General features: G+C 49.8%; 1 protein-coding gene across 1 annotated transcript; it reads right to left on the bottom strand.

Annotated features, from left to right (window-relative positions):
- Window positions 1–331: 331 nt before the first annotated feature.
- Window positions 332–26,596, bottom strand: ATP12A (ATPase H+/K+ transporting non-gastric alpha2 subunit). The gene is made up of 23 exons (XM_067713198.1): window positions 26,592–26,596; window positions 25,884–26,112; window positions 22,772–22,831; window positions 21,777–21,980; window positions 20,897–21,010; window positions 19,833–19,967; window positions 19,589–19,706; window positions 19,060–19,328; window positions 17,696–17,894; window positions 17,466–17,575; window positions 15,697–15,831; window positions 12,246–12,438; window positions 10,234–10,409; window positions 9,388–9,524; window positions 6,676–6,826; window positions 3,505–3,673; window positions 3,256–3,410; window positions 1,997–2,120; window positions 1,721–1,866; window positions 1,170–1,303; window positions 940–1,041; window positions 445–536; window positions 332–360 (listed from the first exon to the last, which is right to left on the bottom strand). The coding sequence occupies exons 1-23, from the start codon at window positions 26,594–26,596 to the stop codon at window positions 332–334; spliced, it is 3,186 nt and encodes a 1,061-aa protein (XP_067569299.1).
- Window positions 26,597–27,293: the final 697 nt, after the last annotated feature.

Consider the following 27,293-nt stretch of genomic DNA (forward strand, 5'->3'; position numbering starts at 1 on the left):
GGACAGCGAGACCCCAGCAGATGTCTGGATTACCCGAGATTATTTAACACGAGTGACCTTCATATACATATAAACACGCCATGCTTCCCTACACCGTTCCCTTGAAATTCACATATTTTAAAATAACGAGATAGATATATAAATTAAAATCATGTATGAACAGTTAAATCTCTGCTTTAAATTACAAAACATTAGTGAGCATCTTTCCTACAGTTCTGTCATTTCTTAAACGCGTTCTGACGATGTCCCCACGGCTGCAATCGCCCAGCTGGCGGCCGGAAGATGAAGAACATTCCGACGTGCAGCTGGGGGCTCGGGAAGTAAGGTGGTCTTAATAGTACATGTTCTTATCCCACCAGCCTATAGAGGTAGAAAACAGTAAGCTAGAAACTGAGGGGAGTCTGTTGCACTAGACAGAGACCCCCAAATCATACTACTACTTACTTCCAGGGTAGAGTCTGATGGCCAGTTTCCGCACCTCATCGTACACCCAGATCAGAACAGCGTGTGGTACAGCCACGAACCAGTACTGAGGCCTGGGAGGGGGCGGAGGGAGGGAGGTGAGACCCACGCACCCAGAGGGGGGCCCGCCCCACAATGGAGGAGCTTCTCGGTCACTTCCCAGCCTCACTGGAGAGAACGACGCCACTGCGTCACACAGCGTAAAACCACACTGGACCGTGACCACTAGAAACGACGCCTGCCTGGGAAGTGGTCTGCCGGACGAGGGTACAGATGGGATGGTGAGGGATGGAAAACCCACCTCGTCTTCTGAAAAAAACTAGCGGGTCAAAGGCTCGGACTGATATAAAACCGGTGCCATTTTACCTCCTTTGAAAGACTAGAGGGGAAAGAGTCTCTGGAACCCTAGTGATTATTTAGGCCGTGACAGCAGATGGGGGCTCACTCCTCCCTCCCCACTGTTGAAGGGAATCTCACCGGAGCATCGTGAAGTTCAGGGCCACGATACTCCCGAGGCCGTAGGAGAGGATTAGCGCGATGATAACCTGCGAGGCAATCCCCACCCAGATGACTTTATTTCTGTAAGACACAAGAGCAAACAGATTCTGAACTCCCAGGCTCAGCCCCACACACCCAGCACAGTCAACGCCTCGTCATCCCTGCAGCAAAGGCCCAGGCTGAACCATGAGGGTGGATGCCGGCCGTACCTGAAGAGACCCTGCTGGAAGATGGAATTCCTCCGGGTTTTCCTGATGATCAGATCTGCTATTTGCTGGACCATGATGCCAACAAAGAATGCTGTGTAGCCCGTCCATTCTAGGTACTTCCTCTGGTAGCTTGTCTGTCAACGGCCAGAGAAAGAGAAGTCCATGAGGGCCAGGATGGAAACTTCAGGGAGGCACCAGCACACTGCTGTAAGCCTCTACTCTCTCCCCCTTACCAAGACTGAGCGAGGATCACCTCCTTGTGGTTGGAAAGAAACCTTTCTTTCCTTTAACCAGCTGAGTAGGAAAAGATGCTAACTTAATGGATTTGGCCCAACTGTGGCAATGTTGGCTGGTTACTCTTACACACCTATGGCAAAGCTAATGTGAAAAGGTGAGCTCTAGGCACCTAACTCGAGAGGTGAGCTGAACCCCGAAAGAGGCAAACCGCTGTGACCAAGGGGCCCACAAGCCCCGTTAACCGAGAAAGCTGTCACCTGCTTTGTCCCCTCACGGTCTTCCCAGGAGGATACTGCTGGAGGGCCCGCCCTTACCCATTCTTGTCCATAGCTGTCTTCCAAGTCGTTCACATAGCCCTTTTCCCACTCCACCCGGAGGTTAAGGAGAGTGCTGGGTCGAAAGCCCTCCTGTGCGTACACGGTGAAATATACAACAAAAGCTCCCAGGGCCTGCATGAGGCCTGAAAGAACAGAAGAGGTTCTGTAATGACTTCAGAATTGCCCCGACCGCATTCTCCTCTGGGTTCCTCCTCACGTCCCAACCCTGCCCCACAAGGCGAAAAGAATTCTCTGGGAGGCCCCTCCTCGCACCAATGTGCAGGTAGGAGTACACGGCAAGTGGCTTGTTCACCAGTCTGTCCTTCTTCTTGTGGCGAGGCTTCCTGTTCATAATGTCACTTTCAGCTTTCTCATAAGCCAGGGCGATGGAGGGAATCTAGAGGGAGAGAGACCCCGTGAGGCCCGGCCCTGAAACACTATGACACAAGGGGACAGCGGCTGCATAACCAGGGACTATGGGGTTAGGGAACTGGTCTCTCCAGGGTACAGGCCTCGGGGTGCGTCATCTGTAGAGAATTTAAGAGTCAGTCGGCTTCTGATCATTGCCTTGTGCTTCCAGTTCTAAACAATGCTAGTTATAAAGCACTTTTCTCTCCTTCTGTCCTCTCCCACTTCGCCCCGCCACTGACCAGTGGTCCTCTCACAGGTCCTCCCCCGCTGGAGGGCAGAGAATCTGCATTTCTAACCAGGTCCCCGGTGATGCCTGGAAGAACCACTAGAGTGGAGAAAATGAGCAAACTTCAAGGGCCTGGAAAGTGATCTGACTGCAGGCTCTGGGGCCTCAGCTCCCCACTAAGGTAAAGATACCCCCAGCCCCCTGCAGCGTGGAGGGTGCCCTGCAGCTGTCCTATGAGATGAGGGAGGAGGCGGCAACTTGCAGGGCTATGAGTTCTGCTGCTGCCTGTCACCTGTGTAAGCCAGAGCCACGGGAATAACTGCCACGAAGCTTTCTTAAAGGGATTCGTCCGAGAAGGGGAGAGGGTTTAGGTGACGTTACTGTAGGTCAGCGTGCAGCTTTACGGAGTGTTAATCGTGGCTACTTCTTACTGTGTTTGGTGAGGGGCTTCGGGGTCACAGATCCTTTTACTTAACGAGGAGCGGCTGTGGGTTATCACTTCAGCCACTGGGCCCCCAGCAGTACAGGGACTACTTTGATGACAGCTGCATCTTCTCAAAAGAAAAGGGAGGCATGTGAGCTGAAACTGACTGATGGCATGCTTTTTCGGAATGGTGAAGAACTTATGTCTTGAAAAGTTCTTATATGGAGGGCAGTGGTTTTAATTTTCAAACATATGACAGATCTCTCTAGTCCTTTGCTCTGAAGTGTGGTTGGTGGACCAGCAAACTCGGCATCACTTAAGAGCTTGTCAGAAATGCAGAACTTCAGGCCCCATCACGTCGAGGTTTGAGAAGCATTGATTTAGTGCATCTCTTGCTCTTGAAGGTAATGACTCTGAAGTTTCCATCACCTGGGGAACTTATCAGACGCTGTTCCCTTTAGGGCTACTTACTATGTCCGTGCCCAAGTCGATGAACAAGATAGTGATGGTGCCAATGGGCAGGGGAAGCCCAGCGATGATATAGATCAGAAAGGGGCAGAGCTCAGCGATGTTCTTGGTCAGGGTGTACGCGATAGTCTTCTTTAGGTTGTCAAAGATCAGGCGACCTAGGCAAAGACATTACGTTTCTCCTTACAGGACTCGCTTCTGATTTTGCAGGCGGCCCCAGCCCTCGCTAAGACTCCTTGAGACCCCACTCACCTTCCTCCACCCCTGTGACGATGGACGCGAAGTTGTCATCCAGCAAGACCATGTCGGCTGCACTTCTGGCTGCATCAGAGCCCGTTATCCCCATGGCGATCCCGATGTCTGCCTTCTTTAGAGCCGGGGAGTCGTTAACTCCGTCCCCGGTCACAGCGACGATAGCACCCTGTGGGGACACCAAGAGGAGGTGAGTGAGCAGCCTGGGCAGGGGCCACCCACTCCCTTTGTCTTGAGGCCGCGAGGTCAGCCAGAGGCAAAATGAAGGCCCGCTTTGGGTTTGGGGGGAAAGATTAAGACAGCAAATCCCAGAAGCAAGAGCAACAAGCCCCAAACAAGATGTGTGCGAATAATTAAAACCAATGTGAATCCAAACTGGAAAGGAAGAAGTGAAACTGTCACTGTTTGCAGATGACCTGAGACTAAGCAAAGAAAATCCTAGACTCCACCAGAAAACTGTTAGAACTAATAAATACAAAATTAGTAAATAGAAATCTGTTGCATTTCTATACGCTAACAACGCACTCTCAGGAGAAATGAAGAAAACAATCCCACTCACAATTGCATCAAAAAGAATAAAATACCTAGGAATAAATTTAACTGAGGAGGCAGAAGACCTGTACTCGGAAAACTATAAGACACTGAAGACGACACAGACAGATAAAAAGATACACTGTGTTCCTAGATTGGAATAATATTGTTAAAATGACCATACTACCGAAGGCAATCTACAGACTCAATGCCGTCTCTGTCAAAATATCAATGACATTTTTCACAGAAGTAGAATAAGTAATTATAAAATTTGTATGAAACCATAAAAGACCCCAAATAGGCGAAACAATCTTGAGAAACAACACCGAAGCTGGAGGTATCACACTTCCTGATTTCAACTATACCACAAAGCTACAGTAATCAAAACAGTATGGTACTGGCACAGAAAACAGACACATGGATCAATGGAACAGAACAGAGAGCCCAGAAACAAACCCACAATAATGTGGGCAATTAATCTACAACAAATGAGGCAAGAATATACAATGGAGGAAAGACAGCCTCTTTACTATATGATGTTGGGAAAACTGGACAGCTACATGCAGAAGAATGAAACTGGACCACTTTCTCACACCATATACAAAAATAGACTCAAAATGGATTAAAGACTTAAATGTGAATATAAGATATGAAACCGTAAAACTCCTAGAAGGGTACATAGGCAGTACACCTTTGACATCAGTCTTAGCAATATTTTTTTGGATCTCTCTTCTCAGGCAAGGGAAACAAGAGCAAAAGTGAACAAGTGGGACTATATCAAACCAGAAAGCTTTTGCACAGCAAAGGCAATTATCGGCAAAACAAAAAGGCAACCTACTGAATGGGAGAAGATATTTGCAAATGATATATCCAACAAGGGGTTAATATCCAAACTATACAAAGAGCTCATACAACCTGACATTAAAAAAATAAACAATTCAATTAAAAACTGGACCTGAATAGACATTTCTCCAAAGAAGATATACAGGTGGCCAACAGGCACATGAAAAGATGCTCCATACCACTAATCATAAGGAAAATGCAAATCAAAGCCACGATGATGTACCATCTCACACCTGTGAGAATGGCTATTATCAAAATGACAACCAGGGACTTCCCTGGCGGTCCAGTGGTTAAGACTTCTCCTTCCAGTGCATGGGGTGTGGGCTCAGTCCCTGGTTGGGGAAGTAAGATCCCAAGTGTCTCGTGGCCAAAAAATCAAAACATGAAACAGAAGCAATATTGTAATAAATTTAATAAAGACAAAAAAAAATACAACCAATAGCAAGTGTTGGCAAGGATATGGAAGAAAGGGAACACTTGTGCACTGTTGATGGGACTGTAAATTGGTGCAGACACTATGGAAACCAGTATGGAGGTTCCTCAGAAATTTAAAGATAGAACTACCAGTGGATCCAGCAATTCCACTTCTGGGTATTTTTCTAAAGAAAACAAAAGCACCAATTAGATAAGATACATGCACCCCAGTCATCATTGCAGTATTATTTACAATAGTCAAGATACGGAAGGAACCCAAATGCCCATGAATAGGTGAATGGATAAAGAGGATGTGGTGTGTAAATTTGTTACTCAGCCATAAGAAAAAGGAATGAAATCTTGTCAGTTGCAACAATGTGGATGGACCTAGAGGGTGTTATGCTCCACATGACATAAGTCAGAGAAAGACAGATAGCATATGATTTTACTTTATGTGTAATCTACAAAACAAAACAAATGAACAAACATGACAAAACAGAAACAGTCATAGATACAGAGAACAGGTGGTTGCCAGAGGGGAGGGTGGCGGTGTTGAGTGAAACAAGCATGGGGGATGAAGACACACTTTCAGTTACAAAATAAATGAGTGGCAGGGGTGACATGTACAGCGTGGGAGACACAGTCAATACGTAATATCTTTGTAAGGTGACGGGGTAATTGAATTAATTGCTGTGATCATTTTGAACTGTAAAGAAATATCAAATCATTATGTTGCACACCAGGAACTAACAGTGTTGTAGCTCAATTATACGTAAAAACAAACAAACAAACAAACACATAAAAAAAGAGATCAGATTTGTGGTTACCAGAGGTGGGGGGTGAGGGGAGGTGGAATTGGAGGAAGGGGGTCAAAGGTACCAACTCCCAGTTACAAGGAGTGCTGGGGATGTAACACACAACATTACAGGAAAGCTGTTGAGAATTCATCCTGAGTCCCCATCACGGGAAAAAATTCTTTTTTCTTTTTCTTTAATTTTGTATCTATATGAGACAGCTGTTCATTAAACTTACTGTGATAATCATTTCATGACATATGCAAGTCAGATTGCTATGCCGCACACCTTAAACTTATACAGTGCTGTGCGTCAATTATATCTCCACAAAACTGGAGGGAAAAAACCCAGTGTGTGTGCAGGCGACAGTGGGTACGCTGTCTTATGGCTTTGCGCTTTCTGTTCTGCGTCCACTCACATCCCCCATAGCGCCAAACTTCCCTGTAACAAGGCCCCAAGGTGAGCAGAGGGTCAGCCCCGACGGGTGGAGATGTGGGGTGGTGAGGCTGGGGGCCCAGCGCTCAGCGCTGCATGTCCCCGTGGGATGGTGACACACCTGGAAGGTTCCCCCAGTGCTGCGTCCACCCACCTGCCTCTGACAGCCCTCCACAATGATCAGCTTCTGCTGGGGGGACGTCCGGGCAAAGACGATCTCCGAGTGGTTGGCCAAGAGCTCGTCCAGCTGCGCCGGGCTCATGTCCTTTAGCTCCATGCCGGTCACCACAGCGGCCTTAGCGTCCCTAGAAGGGCAGCAGGAACTGGCTGAGGCTCAAGGCTGAAACACTGTTCTGGGCGGGAGGTGGGCTGAACCTCTTTGATTTTACCTGGAACCCACAGTCCTGACACCTAGTCCTCTGGTGGGATAACCGGGTGTGTGAGTACTCGGGATACTTTGGTCTCATTTCAAGACAGTGAACCAAGGCTGACAAATAAGGCATTTCCTTGCGTCACTCAACAGTAGGAAAAAGCCAATTAGCCATTTCCTTCCAGGAATGTGTGAGAGGTGGTACTTCCCGGGGCAATGCTTTACTCAACAAGTAAAAGGAGGGTAAAAAAACCTGCCTGTTTGTACGTTTTGGGTCCTAGAATCCAGCGTATGCCTAAACACATGGGTAACAATTCTTTACTGTCATTTCCTATTTATAGTGTCTGCTATGCCATGAGCTATGCAGGGAGAGAAGTTTATTGAGGTCCTCTTTGAGGAAAGCTTTTAACTGCTGACTATAAAAGTGAGGTTCTAGAAACTATGTGCAGATCTGACTGTGCTGTCCCCTGTGAACGCTCTCCCGAGGCTTCCGCTGTGCTTTGAGCAGACCCCGGAATCCCTACTCGGTCTGCAGGGCTGGGTGCAGCCCATGCCATCTGTCCCTTCTGACTCTTGCCAGCAGCCCACTAGGCTTCTCAGTTCTGAGCCCCCGGACTCTCCGTGCAAAGGCCTCACACGTCCTGCTACGTCGACTTCCCTTCCCTTGGTGAACACTCCAGCCTTCTAATCTCAGCTTAAACATCCTTTCGTACAAAACACTGCATGCTTTTTTCATTCTAAAAGTTCTGAGCTTTTTTTTTAGGTCTGTTCTTTCCTATCGGTGCTAAATATTGGAATTCTAGCACTTGACTCAAACTACAGGTCTTCCTATATTCTGGTAAGAAAATGTATATATATGGGGCTTCCCTGGTGGCACAGTGGTTAAGAATCCACCTGCCAGTGCAGGGGACACGGGTTCGAGCCCTGGTCCGGGAAGATCCCACATGCCGCGGAGCAACTAAGCCTGTGCCCACAACTACTGAGCCTGCGCACCACAACTACTGAAGCCCGCACCCCTAGAGCCCGTGCTCTGCAACAAGAGAAGCCACCGCAATGAGAAGCCCACGCACCACAACAAAGAGTAGCCCCTGCTCGCCACAACTAGAGAAAGCCCGCACTCAGTAACGAAGACCCAATGCAGCCAAAAATAAATAAATAAAAAAGTAAATAAAAAAATTTATTAACAAAAATATATATAAATAAAAGTAAGTTAAGAAAGAAAGGGTGTTTCCTTTCTCCCCAGAGCTGCAAAAAATGTTATTCTGTGATCATGAAGCTGGAGTTGATACAGTGGACAATTGAAAATGTTCACAAAGCATCCACCCCTCTCTCCTGTGTGGTAACTTGTAGGAAAAAGTATAATCCTACTATTTAAAAAATCAAAACAGATAAACAAAAGCTCCAAACCTGTCTTCATAGATGAATGCTATTGACACAAAAGAGCGGTGGAAGACCCTTAGACTTCAGATACTGCTGCTATGCCCAGAGGCCGTTCAACTGTTGGGTTGTCTTAACTGGTAATTCATTGCCCTGGTAGTAATTCACTACCTGACAGCTCTGTGTTCCTAAAAGGCATAAATGCTTGGGTAAACTAGAAGAGGTTCTTTGGTTTTTCCCTTTTTTCCCCACATGCATGAAAGTATAATAAAGCCAATGACACTAATTTTCAAACTAAGACTTTGGAGCCCTTGACTCATATAAATGATCAACAGTCCAGGCTCCCACTGCCAGCTCCTTTGTCCCTGTGTGTCCTTCACTGAACTTACCACATCACAATTAATTTATTTTTCTTCCCCTCTGGCTCAATGGAAAGCTCCCCAAATGTGGGGAGAGTGTCTGGTCTGTTTCTGCTATAGCTCCAGTGTCTGGCACAGTGCCTGGTAGACACTAGGCACTCAACAATTATTTGTTGAAAGAATACAGAACAAATGGACAGATGACTGGACTAAAGGATGAACATGATTTAAAGAATTAGGAGACACAAGAAAACCAGTCTTTCCTTACGAAGCTTCCATTCTATTTACTACCAAGTAAAAAGTAAAGAGAAGTATGTTTCCATAGCTACACATTATGAAGCCAATGGAATAAATACGCAAGATGCAGACTGGGAGGGCACATGGAATGCAAAGTGTTCTCAATATTCTTGATTACACAACTGCATCAATGGCTGGTAATTTCCTGTAAAGTCTTTGCTTCAGTTTCTTCACGCTAAGTTAGGCACTTAAGTTTTCAGATCTGCTTCATTGGGTTGAAATTTCATACAAGACATGCATACAGGTAACCCTCATGGCACCAGTACCATGCCTGGCACATGTCCGGTGCTCAATCCAATTTTGAGGAAGGAATGGATACATACATTATAGAGTAAAGCAGCCTCGCATAACCCTGAGAGGATGTCTGGCAGGAAGGGGGTTTGCACCCACAGCATGGCTCTTTACAGGCAACAGGGCCCCGTGGCTAAGAACCTGAGTTCTGCTGGGTGGGTTCCGAGCTCACCGCTTGTTAACCTGTGCCACAGCAACGTTGAGGCGTTTTGCAATGTCTTCCACTGTCTCACTGTTGGCGGAAATGATACCTACACTCTTGGCAATAGCTTTGGCTGTGATTGGATGATCGCCAGTAACCATGATGATCTAGAACACAAACAATGAGAAGGGCATGTAGACGGTGAGGGGCTCAGGTACCTGAGCAGGGACAACTCGGCATCGCCTGCTCCACCATGGCCCCGTACAGCACGGCTAGGGATGACTATGCTTTGCCCTAATGAGTCGTCCTTGATCTTTAGGTCAAAGAAGCAGCTGTCTTTGAAGGGCACACTGATCCCACGAGATCTACCCTTGCTCCTAAGCTTCTTACATTTCCTCCTCTGACATCCAGCCTTTCCTTCGGACATAACTCTATCTGTGAAAGGGCTGACAGGATGTCTCCTTGGGCAGCTTCGTGATGCTCCACAGCCTTGCAATTTACACGGTAATGGAATTCATATTTTGGCTTTTATATCATGAGGGAAATGGAGTATGGAAGCTGGACCTCGAGATTAAGTAATAAAACCTATTACTGTCTATCACAGTCTAGGGCAAGATGTGACCACCTCATGGCACAGGGACACAGCTTTCTGCTCGCTGCAGTTACTCTTGTGGTTTATTCCACACAGACACAATCACTTTGCTTTTATGGGACAGTTACTGAAATCTTAATACAGTGAAAGTGGAGACTAAAAAAAGGGGAATTATGACATTTAGTTGAAGAGACCTAAATACTGACTCTCCCATGACAAATGTTCCTAGAAAGGGATCCAACATCAATGGAGGACTTGTTAATTCAGGAATGTGTAAGTCCCACCTTGATCCCTGCACTCCGGCACTTGGTGACCGCATCAGGGACCGTGGACCGAGGCGGGTCGATCATCGATAAGAGGCCCACAAAACAGAAGTTGGAAGTAGGAAAGTTCATTGTGTCTACATCAAATGAATAGGTTGCTGGAAACTCGTCTGCTGGCAGGTAGAGATGACAGAAACCTGAAATGGGTATAAATTTGGGAGTCAATGAAACTAGGATAAGAAATGACACAAGAAAGAAGGAACAACAACAAAGAAAAAAGAATGAAAGAAAGAAGGAACATTTTCATACACTCTCAGTCCTTTAGAGTTTAACCAGAACTGTTTAATTCCTTCAGTTCCATAACACATGTTGTTTTTAGGAAAGACATGTTTCATCCCAAAATAATTTACTCTGTGCCCATTAGGTTCTCTGTTATGTTCTGGAAACAGAAAGCCCAGAAGTGGACAGCCTTTACTTCCCAAGAGGTTGAAGTTTAGTGGGGGACAGACACAAAGAGATGAAGAGCCCGGAGCGTGGTGAGTACCACAGAGCAGGGCTACGCTCAGCCACCTGAGAACAGGAAAGACTTCACCGAGGAGGTCATGTGAGCTCACTCTTGAGCAAGGAGTCGGATGTTTCCTGGGGAAAGAAGGGAGGACAGGCGGTGGGAAGGCCCTTTTCGGCAGAGAAAACAAAATGTGCTCCCGCGCAAACCGGGGAAGGAACTGGGGCGTCAGGGGAAGGGCATGATGTTCAGCCTTTAATCACATGTGAGGGAAAGGTCAAACGTGAGGGTCCTAGAGCAACTCAGACGGGCAGCAATCCTGCCTTGAAAGACTACTTGGTGCTGTGGGGCGCGCCTCAAGCATTATCAACTCACTTATGTATTTTATTTGCTTTACAGACGCAAATGTCCTTTAGAAACACACATTCCACAGATTCCATCTCTACTGGCAAGAGCTTTCACGATGTTTAATGAGCCTTATCGTCAGTATGAACTTCTGCTACCTTGAACCCATCCATCACCCTGTCGTTCAGAGCTGCTGTTTCGACGGCCCCCGATTCTCCCAGCAGAACATGTCCTGTGATACCCCTTACGTTGCCACTGACAGGCTTCTGCCACGGTGGCTGTGCTTCTAAGGTTCCTTCCACCTCTAACGCCCCCTTCTCTCAGTTACTGGCAGTACGTTTTCCCTAACTGCTCAGTGGGAAGCTTCAACATTTTTTTTTTCTTTTTCTTTTTTGCGGTACGCAGGCCTCTCACTGCTGTGGCCTCTCCCGTTGCAGAGCACAGGCTCCGGACGCGCAGGCTCAGCGGCCATGGCTCACGGGCCCAGCCGCTCCGTGGCATGTGGGATCTTCCCAGACCGGGGCACGAACCCGTGTCCCCTGCATCGGCAGGCGGACTCTCAATCACTGCGCCACCAGGAAGGCCCCTCAACATTTTTTTAAACTTACTTTTCCCCTCTAATTAGCTGCTAAGTCTTACCAATTGTGCCTCCACAGTCTCTGTATGTGACCTTCACGTTCCCGTTGCCTGGGATCAAATCCCTTTTCGCCTGAGTGAGGGCAGCACCTCCTGCTGAGACCTACTCTGCTCCTGTCCTCGCCAAGAAGGGCGCTGCAAGCCGACCTCCACACGACCCTTCTAGCCCTGTGTCCCAGGACCGTGGTACCTCGTCCACCTGCAGCCTCGACAAGGCGCGTGCCACTCCATCCGTTCCCACCGCTGTGCTCTGGCCCACGAGGTTCCCTCTGCGTGAGTGCGCTCCCTACCTCCCTTCAAGTTCCCTCACTCCAAGTCCAGAATGAAATGCAACCCGTCCCACGGTAACTTCCCAGATTTCCCTGATCTGGAAGGGACCGCCCCGCACACTATCCATCACACAGTGTCTCTTGTACGTTGACCATTTCTCCTTTATGACTCAAGTGGACGCCAGAGCTACTCCGCTACATCGCAGGCCTGTCTCCTCGTGTGCCGGAGGCCGGCAGAGAGCCGCGGGCCTCACGGGCGGGATCAGGGCTCTGCTCACCCAGCACGCGCTCCCCCAGGCCGCCCAGCTCCATGTACGCCGTGTGGAAGGCCTTGGCCGTGCTCCTGTCCAGAGGCTGCTCCTGGCCGTTGACCATGATGGTGCTGCACTTCTCCAGGACCCGCTCGGGGGCCCCTTTCATCACCATGAGGAAACGCTTGTCACTGGGGTCGTCTGTCTCGTGTATGGAGAGCTGCGGGGGAAAGGGGTCGAGCATGTTCAGTGTGGCATCGGGCAATGACACCGTCTTTACTACTAAGGGCCTGAACTGGACACATCTTTAAATGAGCAACACGACAAGATTAAAAACACCCCTTTCTCTGTTGGCTACTGGTCCTTGATTTATAAAGAAGGAGTGTCCTCCGCAGGCACATTCTGTCCTTTCTACCCAAGCAATATGCAGAGAGCTAGACTCTGTCCCAGCCCAGGGGGACACCCTGAATTTGAATCAGGGTGTCTCGCAGGGGGAAACTCAGCCTGTCTCTCAAACAGAAACTGGCTGCTTTAGGGAGGCCCGATGCGCTGTCGTCCTGTGAAACCTGCTGCCTTGAACACGATCTCCTGGGGCGACCGTGGGGTCAGAGGGCTGGGAGCTGCCTTGTCTCACCTCCTGCCTTGACTGCCCTCCCTGCAGACCCGAAACGTCCTGCACTCAGTCAGGCACGTGGGCAGCGTCATTACCTGGATGTGACAGAGGACGTGAGGGCTGTGAGGACAGCCTCTCACGCTCAGGCCTCTGGGGGGACAGCTAAGTAACAAGAATCACAACTTTACCATCATTACCCTTTGACCTCACAATTCTACTTCTAGATGTACCCTAATAAGATAATCGGGAAAACTGTGGAAAAATTTATAGACAATAATAAAGTGGCTAAGTCTAGACCTTATTTTATACCAGGTACCCTTCCAAGCCCTGGAAAGAATTTTAGGAGGCTGGAGTGTTTGGGAGAGAATGAGTAAGTTACAAAGAAAAATTCTATCATTTTGGGTCTACCAGTTGATTCTAAACCAGTAGTTTATAGACTTTTGGATATCAGAGATGAGTACAAAAAAAAAAAACCATGGAGGGCAAACGCAAGGTTGCAGCTTTTTTCACATTGCCAAGTAGCGACATTAAAAAAACCAACTAACCGAACCAAAAACCTCCACCTACTGTCACTATCATTTTCTGAAAGGTAGGGCATTTTAACACTTAAAGTAGAAATAATAAATACTTTTATTGTGTATACTGTTCTGAGTGCCCAGAAATTAAATGGACTCATTTAATTCTCAAAACTATGGCCATGGGTACCATTATTACTGCCTTTTATAAGGGAGGAATCTGAGGTGCAGAGAGTTCAGTGACCGCTAGCAGGGGGCTGAGGTGGGACCTGAATTCTGGCCAGCAGGCCCCAGAGTCCCTGCCCTAACCATGCAGGACATAAAGGATAATCTTCTAAATTCAATACTTTCATCTCTATATAAAATATTATAAAATATTGTCCTAATTTTTCAATTTGCCATAAACTATGGAAAATATTTTAATGGACCAGTCTCAGTTTGGGGAACTGCTATTCTAAGACTGTCCACTTTGTTTCCTTGGGTTGAACGAGGCCCCAGAGACCCTCCAAGGTCATGACACCCAACCACCTTGCTTAGTGCTGAGTGTTGCTCGTGTGTGGATATAAAATGGCACTAATAGCATCCCAGAGGCTCTTTGGCCTCTTCTGAAGGACCCTCTCCTTTCTAGACCAACCCTCAACATTCCGTACACGAGGCCTCACAGAACCCGCTTTTCCTCACATCTCACACGACGAGGAAGCCTTCCCTGGAGGAGACAGAGCCCCGGGGGGACTCTGAGTCTCGTTCATGGTCGGAAGGCCATCCTGCCTAGTCCTAAGAGCATGGTCCCCTGGGTCTGCCTGAGTCCTGGCTCTGTCCCTGGCTGGCTATGTCCTGTTTCCTCCTTCTCTACTGTCTAACAGAATTGTTGTGAGAAGTGTGGAAATTAGCACATGATAGCTATTGTTACAATCATTATTTTAGAATTGCTACTCATTCTATTTTCACTACATTTTTGAACAGAAATCTGATTTCCTCTACATTTTACATCATACATTGTTAGTTGTCTGTTTTGCTAACCATGATTTTTTACTGTTCAATCATCCACAAAGATGTTTGCGCCACAGTTATTTTCCAGTCCTAAATTCCTTCCAAAGAAAATGTGTGGGTGGGTGGGACTTCCCGGTGGTGCAGTGGTTAACAATCCACCTGCCAATGCAGGGGACACGGGTTCAAGCCCTGGTCCGGGAAGACCTCACACGCTGCAGAGCAACTAAGCCCGTGCACCACAACTACTGAGCCTGCGCTCCAGAGCCCGTGAGCCTGCGTGCCTAGAGCCTGAGCTCCACAACAAGAGAAGCCACTGCAATGAGAAGCCCACGCACCACAATGAAGAGTAGCCCCCGCTCGCCGCAACTGGAGAAAGCCTGTGCACAGCAACGAAGACCCAACGCAGCCAAAAATAAATAAATTAATTTAAAAAAAAAAAGAAAATGTGTGGGTTATCACCAGAAACTTGTACACAAACATGGTTATCCTATTTACATAATTTACTGTTATGCAAAGACCAAGTCACGATGCCCCACTCTCAGCTTTGGAGTCTACAGGGAATCCCACCTGTGCCAGCACCTTGGGCTAGAAACTGTCCTTTGTCCTAACATGACTGCTGGGCACCCCTGGCATGAGGGGTGACAACTAGGCAAGGATCACCATTCTCTTCCTGAGCCACGGGGGAGAGGAGATCCCTCTGTACTGCCTGGGGGGCAGAACGGGAGAGCAGTGTGGCTGGCGCTCACTGGTCTTCACAAAGGGCAAGGCTTACCAACATGGCCTGAACTGAACTGCCCAGACTCTGTGCTGTGGTAGAAAAAGCATAGACTCAGGAGTCAGAGGTGTGAAAAGTGCTTGTGCCACTTAGATGCTTGTGTGACTCTGTCACCTCAGCGCTTTCTAAGGCCTGTTTCCTCACCCTTCAGTTGGGGTTACTTGGTCCTACGTCACAGGCTTATAATGAGGATTAAATGAGACAAAGCACGTAAAGTGCCTGACACAGACGAGGGGCAGCGCTGCTTCTCCCCATGCCCCACCCTTCTCTCGTCCTTTGGGATGTGGCCGCTGCCCCTCCTTGGCCGGAGTTACCCAGTGCGGGTGCTGTTGCGTCTGTGTGCGTGTGAGTGTGTACGTCACACAGATAGATCACGCGTGGGAACGGCAGGACCTTCACCGTTCTTTTTCTATACTTACTTCAGGGAAACCTGTTATGGGTTTACCAGACGTCCAGGCCCTGCATCTCTGAGGACTGTTTTTGAAGTCAAGTGTCATTCACAATACATATTAACCAAAGGATACTTACACAGGTGGAAATGCTGTTCTAGTGATGATAAAGATTTAGTTGTGACGAAAAACTCACCTGAAATTTGTTGGTTGAGTTAAAAGGTATTTCAGCTACTTTGCGGTTTCTTTTTCTAATTTCCATCACGTTACCCAAAATGACCTCTGAGAATTTCAAAAGAGCAGTTTCTGAGGCATCTCCAACCACAGCTCTCTGCGAATCAAGAGATAAATAGTTGCAGCACATAATCTGGTTCTTCTCTGATCAATTGCAACGAACCAACACGTAACCTAAGCTTACTATCTCCTGGAGAGAGAAAACAGTTACCGCACAATTGGTGACTGACTTAGGACTGTTAACTGCAGGGCGCCACCTGCTGGCATTAGGGGAGTTCAGAAAAGTGAGAGCTCTGAGAGCAGGAAGTTTTCATGAAAAAAGCAGTTATGAACTAGATCTTGAAAGACAGGTGGGGAGAGTTCCCTGGCGGTCCAGTGGTTAGGACTCCGCGCTTTCACTGCCAGGGCCCGGGTTCAATCCCTGGTCGGGGAACTAAGATCCTGCAAGCCGCAAAAAAAAAAAAAAAAAGAGAAAGAAAGACAGGTGGGTTACCTACAGAGAGAGGAGCAGAAGAAAGCCTTCTAGAAACCAGAAAGCCGTGAAGGAAGGCACGTGGTGGGGAAACTCTATCGTGAGTGCTGAAGCACAGGTGGACACGGAGAATGTGGCAGATGTAAAGAATCCCAAAAGGCAAGCACTGAGGCCTACACTCGAGAAGCAGAAAATAGAGAAGCATGGAAAGTTTTTGAGCAAAGTCAGATGAAGTAGTCCATCTAACTAATGAAGTATTTAAGGAAAATTAGTGGCATGCAAGAAAGACAGGGGAGGGATAAACCAGAATCGTGGAGGCCAGTTAAGAGGTTGGTACAATTGTTCCGACGCAAGGTATTAGTGACAACAGAAATGTAAAGCTGGATGTTCTGAAACAAGAGTAACAGGCCTTGTTGACTCACTAGATATTTGGGAAGGAGTAAGTTAAAGATGACTTCCAAAAGGATGACAAGTAAAATGGTTGCAGCATAGAAAAATAGAAAATTTGGGATAAGATATTAACTTGGAGCAAGTGTGGGTACAGGTGGAAGGCGACAAGTATAGTATGTTGAGTGTCTAGCCTGCAAAACCTCCAAGTGGAAACACACACAGTGAGCTGGAGATGCATGGAATTTGGGTGAGAAATTAGAACTGGAGATAAGGACTTGAAAGATACAGAGAAGTGATTGGCCAAAAGGAGAATTAATGAGCTGGCTGATAAAGAAAAGCAAACAAAAAATATAAGTAAGAGTCAATGAAGGAAACAGATGGCAAACAGGAAAGCCCGGACACAGATTCAGTGACTCCTGAGAGGGAGAGGGAGGAAAGGAGGGGAGGAGAGAGAGAAGTTTCATATATTGCAATTATACAAGAGCTCCAGGCAGCCCAGAGGAATACGCTCTAAGACCCCTCCTTCTATTTCCAGCCGGTTACATGTTAAACATCAGTGAATGGCATTTATGTAATAAGTAACCTTTGATTATATCTTCTTAGCTGATAAAGAAGTTAGGAAAGTAACTTAAAGGCACATTCATTTTCTGGAAAGAGACAGAATTTTCAAAAGGCCCAAGTGAATATTCTGAGAACTTTTAGATTTCTCGAAGCTAGTTACAGCGAAAAAAGTTTTCTACAGGTCTTGTGATTAGACTTGCTCTTACAGCATAAACCTACTCAGCTGGAGAGATTAAGTCAAGCACCAAATCAGAACAAGAAAGTGACGTGGCTCTGCCTGTAACTGAGACCGTGGGCAGGGCCTTCACCTTCATGATGGGGACGCTCTCCTGTCCTGGTCTGAACTCAGCGCGGTTACACAGCGTTATGATCTTTGACAGGGAGGCCCAGGTTGCAGAGCTTTGATCAAAGACTTGATCTGGAAAGAAGAACAGGGGATGCCAAGGGTGCTGGGCTCGCACCCACGAACAGCACTATTCACCCCAAGGCTGCAGGAGTCCGCAGTGCAGGGCCAGGCTGGACGCGCCCGAAGACTCACTCGAATGGTCTTCGCTAGTGTCCGCCACGAAGACCTGGCTGTCGAACCACAGATGGGCCACGGTCATCCTGTTCTGGGTGAGGGTCCCCGTCTTGTCTGAGCAGATGATGGAGGTGGAACCAAGGGTCTCCACTGCCTCCAGGCCCTTCACCAGGCAGTTCTTTTTGGCCATGCGTTTTGCTGTCAGTGACAGAGCCACCTAGACGGAGCAGAGAGGGAGAAGCTTGGAGAAAAGCCACCCTTTTGAACTCGGGTTCAATAATGCAGAAACAGGTAGAGCTGGACTGGTGTCAGGTATGGTTGTAGATGCAGTAAAGCCGCATCGGCCCCAGTGACCGAGAAAGCCCGTAAAGCCCGCAAAGCCCTATACGTGGACGTGCCACAGCCCTTCCTTCTATTGAATGTGGAACACTCTGTTGTCCCTTTGCCCCTTCAGGAAAATGATCCTAAGGCGCCCACAGGTCGCAGAGCCAGGCAAGTCATGTGTAATTACAAAGGGGGCCTTGGCTGTCATTCACAAGCAAGAACGCGTAAGACGGACTTCCACCGCTGCTTGCCAAAGGGCTTGTCCCAAAGGGCTGCCTTGCTGCTTTGGGGAATCAAGAAGCATTTGTTTCACTTTAAGAGCTCCATATTTAAACATTCTTCGCTCTCTCTGAACCCTGCAGATCTCAAAGGGTTCTGTTTGCCTCCAATTCTGTCAAATTACTCTCTGCTGGAGTCAGAGGAGACCTGGAATCAAAAACTTCTGTCTTTGCTCAGGATGGCGCCAGGCCATCTTCACACAGGACTGAAGATACGAGGCCCTCTTCCCTGCCTGTGGGGCCCGCACCGCAGAGAAGGGCCTTGTTCAAGGGTGAGCTAAGCAGGGAGAACCAAAGCTGAACCTGGACGTAAGCACAGGAAGGGGCTGAACTGCTCTGCAGGAACACACAGAAGCATTTGTGTGTGTCCGTGGGAGTCTGAGAGGGAAGAGAAGCGAGGTAAAAAGTGTGCTCAAGTCCCTCAGCTGTAGAAACTGCCAAAGGAGTTTGTTGGTTTGTTTTCCTTTTGAGAACAGTGGAAATGTGGGGGGAGGTATCTGGCTTCTAGAAAATCCATAAATGGTGGTTCAAGGCTGTCTTATCTAGATCTTAAGGGATTTGCAGACAGATCTCCTGAAAATGAAAATATAAGTTTTCAAGGACATTGCATTCAAATATTAACAAATCACAATTCTTTTTGTCCCTCTAAGAAACAGTCTGTTCAGAATGTACCACGGTTGCCCCGGACGGAGCAGACTCAGCCGTGGTGGGCGCTCACCCAGCACAGCAGAATGGCATGTTAGCAGGGTCAGCGTACGACCACTAGTAGTGCAGACTCACAGTGACAGTGGCCAGGAGACCCTCAGGCACGTTGGCCACAATGATGCCAATGAGGAAGATGATGGAGTCCAGGACATAATACTTCATGGACACTGCGATGATGAAGAAAAGGACGCCGATGGAGACTGCCACTCCTGCCACAATGTGAACAAAGTGCTCGATCTCGATGCCAATGGGCGTCTTCGAGTTCTGGACTCCCGAAGCCAGCGAGGCGATCTGCCCAATGACGGTGCGGTCACCCGTGTTGATGACCATGCCAGTCGCTGTGCCTGCAGGTGGAGCAGACATTTTATTCTAGGGGTCCTCAGCTAGGAGGGACCACAGCCTCACGGACCTCTCTTTGGTGGCTTACGTGGCCAGTCAGCACATGACATTACTAAGGCCAAACACCAGCTCTCTAGGTTCTTCAATTCCACGTTTTCTCTTGGAGAAGCTTTGCAGCAAGTGATGGTAAAGAGAGGAAAACAAAGCCTGAAGACGGAGAAGCGCTATGAGTGGAACATGCGGTCCTGCAAGCAGCTGGACTTACCTTCCAGACAGGTTGTGGAGAAGAAGCTGATATTCTTTGTCTCCAGGGGGTTGTCATGGGTAAACTCAGAGGAGCGGGGCTGGGGCTCAGACTCCCCAGTGAGAGATGAGTTGTCTACCTAGAAGTTTTGAAACCAGTTCAGGGTCAGGCACCTTGTCCCTTCCCCAGCTACGCCGAGACCTGGAAAGACCACAGCAAGCCAGCTGGTCATGAGCACGATCCTTGGGGCGCCTGTGACGCTCACCTTACACCCCTGAGCAGACAGCAGCCTGATGTCCGCGGGGATCTGGTCTCCTCCTTTAATCTCCACTATATCCCCCACCACCAGCTGGTCTGCAGGAACTGTCTTCTTCTCTGAATCTCGAACGACAAGAGCTTGCTGCGAAAGAAAATCATGACCCAGGCCTCAGAGTCCCTCCTGGAATGACGATGGCAGTCCTGCACCCTCTCCAGACCTCAGGAAGGGAGGCACTAGGACCCACAGCTGTCAGAATAGCAGAAAATGAAACAAAGACTTTTACTTGGGGCCTGAAGACCCTAAGAACTATTGTTTCTTGAGAAGGAGCTCATGGAGATATTCTTTGACCCAGAAAATTCTGCCATGGGAGGGTACAGCAAAGCGACAGCCCTGAGCCTGGCAGGAAGGGAGACCATTAAGGATGAATGATCCTGCTGGGAGGTCCAGGAAGACTCCTGAAGGTTGAACCAAAGGGTTTAACAATCTTGTTCAGGTCGGGAAACCTTTAATGGCGCGAGAGAAGGGTCTCCACTTCCTAGCACAGAAGATCCCACCCAGAGTCCCCTCTGTCCAGCAGCTCTGCAGACCAGCGAGGGTGCGGTTTTCCTGCCATGCTGACAGCAGTGCACGGTCTCCCTAGAGGACCCCTCCTGGGTTCCTGTGGGCGGAGGGATGGGGGGGCCTCCCATACTGAGAGCACATGTGGGGAGGCTGAGAAATGGCAGCAAAGAGGGTGACACTTAAAGAATCCCAGGTCGGCCTCCTTGGTTCCCGCTCGGAACCCCCTGGACTGCTTTTGTCTAAACAGCTCACCAGCGCTGAGGAGAAACCACAGGAGATGTTGTGCAACACCTCATGTCCCTGTCCTACTTTGCTCTCGACTAAGCGCTTTTCTCCATTTTATCTTGCTGATCATCTCAAAACCCGGGGAGGAAACAGGGGCTCCACAGAGATTAGGTCACTTTGCAGGCAGCAGGGAGGGAGCCCAGGCCTCCAAGCTCTTCCACTCCCCCAGCCTGATGCTCGCTCATCTCAAGTCTCGCAGACACCACAGTGGCTGCCTCACCCACCTGTGGAATCATCTGGCGGAAGCTGGCCATGATGTTGGTGCTTTTCGCCTCTTGGTAATAGGCAAACACCCCGGTTAAAATAACCACCAGGGCAAGCACGGAGCCCAGGTACACCTGGGAGAGGGGGACAGGCATCGATCAGAAAAACAAGCATCAGGAATGAGCCAGAGCCTAGGGCCAGGGTGCTCCATGGCCAGTGAGAGACGTGGCAGTAGTGTCCTGGTGTAAACTGCAGGCACACAATTTACACACTTGAAGTATATAACTAAGTGATCGTTAATAAGGTACACAGTGTGCAACAGTCACCACAATCCGTCGTCCCAGTAAGTTCCCTTGAGCCCACTGGCCATCACTCCCCACTCCAGCCCAGCCCTGGCAGCCCGATGGGTCTGCTTTCTGAATCCAGGGCGGGTCTGCTCTGAACATTTCACATCAATGGAATCGTGCAGTATGCGGCCTTTCTCATCTGGCTTCCTTCTCTCAGCATCGTGTCGGCCAATACAGTTTTGTGTTTCAGTCCTCCGTTATCAGCAGGCACAGAAGCTCTCCACAGCAAAGGGAGAGAATAGCTTTGAGGAGAGAAAGCCCAAAAGCACTTCACGTGGATAGGGATCCTTTTTCTCCACGTAGGAAGGAACTTTTGTGTTTCTCTCTCTCTCTTAAAAATTCATGCTCATACTGCCTCTGAGACACCAGAATGTCAGATGTAATTTCTGTTTTACACTTTGGAAAATGACTGATTTTCTCAAACTCACGTGGTGACTGATCAGTGGTGGACCCCTGACCCCAGCCCAGTGCTCTGCCCTTGCGTTACGGTGCTGACTCCTCACCGCTCCCCGCCCCGTTACCACCAAACCCAGGAGGAGCCCCAGGGCCTCACGCTGTCCAGGGAGGAGGACTTATCGTTGGAGTACTGAATCCCATATGCGATCCAGCACAGGATGGCTCCTATCCACAGGAGGATGGAGAACCCCCCCACCATCTGCTTGAGGAACTTGATAATCTTCGGGGTTTCCTTGGGGGGGGTGAGGGTGTTGGGCCCATCCCGAGCCAGGAGCTCAGCAGCCCGGGTGCTGGAGAGACCCTGAGAAAGCAGAGCCAAAAGAAACAGAAATCAGACGTTTCTCCCCCGTTGGGTTGGATGTCACGTTTCTGCAGAGGGTGGGTAGCGGTTACTACGTCCCAACTCAATCACTGCACCACCCAGGGAGCCTCGCCTGTCAGACTCCGCCATTCCCTCAGCATGCCCTTCGGCCTCTCACATGCCGTCTCGGGGAGCAGCGTGGCTGCTGAGCGCTTTCCTACACGTCTGCCTCCCCCGCCCACTGCGAACTCCTGAAACCCAGGCATTGCCTGCTCCTCACACTGCAGGTATTCTTGTTGACTTGAACAGGTGCACCCAGATCTCCTGACGTTAAGACACCAAAACTTTTGAGATTTGAGATTTGAATTCACAGAAGGAAGCCCTACTTCTGTGGTGGGAGATTTTATGAGGCACATGGTGTGCCCTGCAGCCTTGTCCCTTTCCGGAGGAGGCCTTGATTAAGACCCTAATACGTCCTGGGCACAGGGTTTAAAAGCAACCCCTGATCATGACAACGAGGAAGCATCCAAACCTTCCTGGGGTCACCACATCTTCGCTGCGGTCACAGTCAAAGAACTGCCTGTGACCAAGCACACAGCTCAACAGAGGGCTTGGCCAGGGCTGTGGTTCAGACGGGCCAGCTCCCGAGGGGAACCAGCCCTGTCTCGCATGGTGGGCATGTGGGTGGCTGGCATTCTCAGAGTCGCAGCTTTAGGTCACTCATTCTTTTCCACAAACCCTGAGCACAGTCCTGGGATTCTCTCCCCATCACTGGTTCTCTGATGACTTACCGTAATGATGTTTGTACCGTATTTTGTTTCCAATTCCTCAGTGCTGAGTTTGTGATCATCCTGAAGGCCATGAAAAGAAAAACAGAGTGAATTAGATAATTCCAAGACTCAAACCCTAAGCCTTGACAAGTGCACGAAAGCTGGGAGTAGCGCTGAGGAAGGCAGAGGGGTCAGGGAGTGTGGGATGAAAAGAAGGAACCTTTGTCCCAGGGGCTACTGCAGCGAGAGGAGAGAACCTCGCTGCAGGACAGGTCACTGGCCAGGGGATTTTCTGGCCACCCCTGAACAGTTCACACTTAACTTGCCATTTACCACAAAGCAGCTGTCCTTAGTTTTTCTGAGCAAAGCAATGCGTTTCACCTCAGTCTGGTCTCCAGCACATGCAAATCCTAGCACACCTGCTGTCCAGGCACCAGTGATCTGGACACTTAACTCAGACCTGAACTGTGGGATCCGTGGAGGGCTGTGAGTAGTGCCAAACCATTTCATGTCCTGACTGTTACCCATGCAGCCCTCACTGGGCAGGCGGTCTGGTACAGAGAAGCATGCCTTTCCTTATTCCAGTACTTGAGACTCAGTTCACTGTCAGAGAAGAAGCCCCCAGATTAAAGACCTGCCAAATAAATACCGGCCGAGGGGGCACACTTGCTCATTTTGCCACAGAATCATTAGGCTAAAGCAGAGTCTCTCAACCTTGGCGTTATTGACATTTGGGGCCAATAACTCTGTTGTGGAGGCTTCTAGCCACCAGCGCCCTCCCTTAAGAAGTGATAACCATAAATGTCTCCAGACATTGCTGAATCTTCCCTGGGGAGCAAGGTCCCCCTCTCCTCTCCCTTTGAGAGTCTCTGGGCTAAAGGACTAGAAGCCTCTTTCTGTGGCAGGAAACCCAGGGCGAAGTCTTCCTCACCCCACCTAGAAAACCCAGCATTCAGGATTCTAGAACTCTGATTGTCTGAAACAAAAATTTATACTGTGACTGGTACCAGAACCATCTCTTTTCTCAAGTATATGCAAAAAAGTTTCATGTTACAAAAGAGGTTTTTTTTTTTTTTTTTGCGGTACGTGGGCCTCTCACTGTTGTGGCCTCTCCCGTTGCGGAGCACAGGCTCCGGACGCGCAGGCTCAGTGGCCACGGCTCACGGGCCCAGCCGCTCCACGGCCCAGACTGGGGCGTGAACCCGTGTCCCCTGCATCGGCAGGCGGACTCTCAACCACTGCACCACCAGGGAAGCCCACAAAAGAGGCTTGATCTGCCTTGCTCATTTGTTCATTGTACCAATATCAACTGAATGTGGTATTGCTGAGGAGTCAAAGGATTAAGACACAGTTCTGTGCACAGTACACCAAGTCCTGGGCAGAGAAAAGTTAAAGGATGATTAGAGCCATTGGTTTCATGGATGCACCTCAGACTTTGAGGGGCTGTACTGCACTGTCGTCTCCTGCTAGCCCGGCTCTGGGGATGAGAGCAGGGCAGGGTGCGGGAGTGAGCTCTGCTGGAACAGCACAGGGCAGCACCAGGTGGCTCAGGCTTGAGTCACTGTCTGCCTGCGTCTTCAGAAGCCAGGGATGCTCTAGTTCTCATCAGGGTTCTAACTTGCTGGAGGGGTCGGGTTGCAAGGGCATCCAAGTACGCAGTCACAAATTATAGGATTCTTGTGAGAAGGTTGTGAAAAAGGAGGGAAAGAAAGATGTATCTCAGCAAGGAAGCAAGGGAACACTTTGGCCAATACTATGGAAATTATTTTTCTGTATTATACATCTTCACAAAATGCTCCAATCTCAAGGGAGGTTCTCATTGTAATTTACAGGCATATGATACAATGCATATATATTCATGTTATAATTAGCAATTTCAAGTAAGACTAGTTATGTCTTCGCTCCTAACTGCTAGAGATACGTAGGAAATAAGAATGACTATCTCAGTCTTTCTCCTGCTTTCTCTGTAACCCTCTTAACAACTCTAAGAGGTAGGTACCATTTTTAATTCCAATTTTTCACAACAGGGAACTGAATTTCAGTCAAACTGGGATTTCAGTTCAGGTCAGTCCAGTTCCAGGGCTGTGGTCTTAAGTGTCATCAGAAGATACATGGACAAATGCCTAGTGGTGTGTGCTGTTCAATGCGCTCTCCAGGAAAAATAAACAAAGAGCTCCGATTTGTAGCATTTACTGATTTCTCACCCCAGTCACACTTCACGCTACTAATCCAGTACCAGTCAGCTTGCCAAATTCCTGAGTGTTTAACAATTGGCCCTGTAGCACACATGAGCACACACTACTACCAGCTGCTCAAAGAATCCCAGCTTTAAGGTCTGCAGTGAAGTGCAGGGACAATCTAGCATAATCTCAAACTCACGTAGAAGTTTCCCCTTTGGCATTCCTGAGATGCAGTGTCACATTTCAGTCCCAGGGCAGCTCTTTTCCAGGGCAGCCAGCTTTACCAGAAACAGGGTTGCACGTCCACAAAACACTTCCATTAAGAACACTCTCATTCTTATCTCACTTTTCTCCTGACAGACCCACAAAAATTGTTTATTTCCCATTTTACCTAAAGAAAACGGAGCTTCAGCAAAGCTAAGTAGTTTGCTCCCAGTCACAGATCAGCCACGGAGAACTGGACCTCAGCTGAGCCTAAGGTTGTCTGAAGCCAAGCCCAACTCTCTTACAGCTGAAATTCTTTCTCGTGGGGCAAATATACCCAGAAACCTAGCAAGTGTAGTGCTTTTGGTTTTCCTCCGGGGTGGTTCTGCCTCAAATAGTTCAATCTTATCAGCTAAAATGTGGCAGCTGGCTGCTTGTATCATCTCGGCAAAGCCACCAGGAAGGAGAGCGGTCTGGGCCGTCCATGCCTGTGGGGACCGGAGTCAGAGACTCCCTCTGAGTGAGTCTCACCTGGGTGCGCCTACAGCCTGAATGCAGGGAGCTTTCAGAGGCCTGACCCCTGGGCAGATATTATCCCACCATTTTTTTTTTTAAAAAAAAACAAGGAAACAAGTCTCAGGGCTTTTCATATTCTTGAGACTGAATTTTCTTCTGTGGGAGGTGGGTTATAGGGGCGAGCTCTCAGCGGGGAGGGCAGTGCTCAGGGGCACCCGGTTGGCTCAACTGACCAGATCGAGTTCTTTCTTAAGCTCCTCTTTCGGCTGATGCGTTTTGCGTTCCAAGCAGTTCTTTTTCAGGCCCCCGTACTTCTCGTCATGCCCCTTGTCCGTTTTCTCAATGTCTCCGGTTCCGCTGAGCTCCACAGAGTAAATTTCTGTTTTCTGAAAGAGAAGCAGAGGTGCGGTGCTGGCCCGAGGTGGGTTTTCCGAAGCGGAGCTGAGGCCTCCCCGGCGGGACCTGCAGGGAAGACGCGCCTCCCTCCCTCCGGCCCCTCCTCCCGGGATCTGCTCCCTCCCCGCCCGGCGAACAGCGTCCCCCGCGCCCTCTCCTCCTCTGCTCCGGGGTGGAGGGCTGGTTGGGCGCGCTCAGGGCTGGGCAAGTTATTTCCCCGGCTCGAGACAAGATCCCCCAGGAGGGCAGGGTCTCCCTCGTGCCTGGTCCCCAAGGCACACGCCAGCGCGCCGTTCCTCGGCGGGGGCGCCCACTGAACTCCTGGGCCTCAAGAGGCCGGGGCGGCTTCAGGACCACAGCGCACCGGTGGAGTCCCCAGCCCCGCGCCGCCTGCGAATCAGGACCCCCGCGGCCCCTGCCTCGCGTCTGGCTTCGCGTCTTCACGCCGGCAGCCCTGGGTCTCCGCGCAGCGGAGGGAGACGCGCGGAGCCCGCCCGCCCTCTCCTGCCGCCCCGCGCGTTCGCGCCCCGGCTGCACGCACCGGCCTCATGGCGCGGGCGGGGGCCCCGGGGGGCGGGCGGGGTCCGAGGCCGGTGGCGCGCTCCTTGCTCCTGCGGCAGCCGAGCGCCTGCCTGTCCGGCTCGGGCGGCGGTGCGGCCTTAAATGTGCGCCCCGCCCCTCCCCGCCCCTCCAGCGGGCTGCGCGCCCGGCGCGCTTGGGCCGGGTGGGCAGTGCGGTCCCGCGCCCCGACCTGCCGTGCGCCCCGCCCAGAGGAGAGCCCCCGCCCACCCTTCTCTTCGAGACCTAATTGCTCGTCGGTGGGGATTGCAGCTCCCGGTGTCCCGGCAGTAAGAAGCCCCGGGTGATCGGAGAATCGGCTTCAGGGGACGGTGATGGGGTCAGAGCGAACCGGGGGATAACCTGGAGACCCTCCGAGGGGCAGCTCCGTTCCTCTGCAGGGTCCAGACGGGGATGGAGGCGCTGTGAGGCCCGAGGGCTCCGGACGAGGCGCCCCGTGGGGATGGAGCCTCCCCTCCTCCGCAAGGGCTGCCCCACAGTCGCCATCACCCCCCTTCCCTTCTTCCCGAAAGGGCAGCGTTTGAACTCAAATCCCACCCCCAACCCCCCACTGCCCCCCGCCCCCGTGCAGCAGGGCGACAGCAGTGAATCACTGAGTCCTAAGGGACGGGAAGACTCCGGCGACATCTGGTTACAGATACACATCACAGGTTCTCCAGCGTCGCAGC

Source organism: Pseudorca crassidens, chromosome 18, assembly GCF_039906515.1.
Source record: "Pseudorca crassidens isolate mPseCra1 chromosome 18, mPseCra1.hap1, whole genome shotgun sequence".
NCBI classification, from domain to species: domain Eukaryota; kingdom Metazoa; phylum Chordata; class Mammalia; order Artiodactyla; family Delphinidae; genus Pseudorca; species Pseudorca crassidens.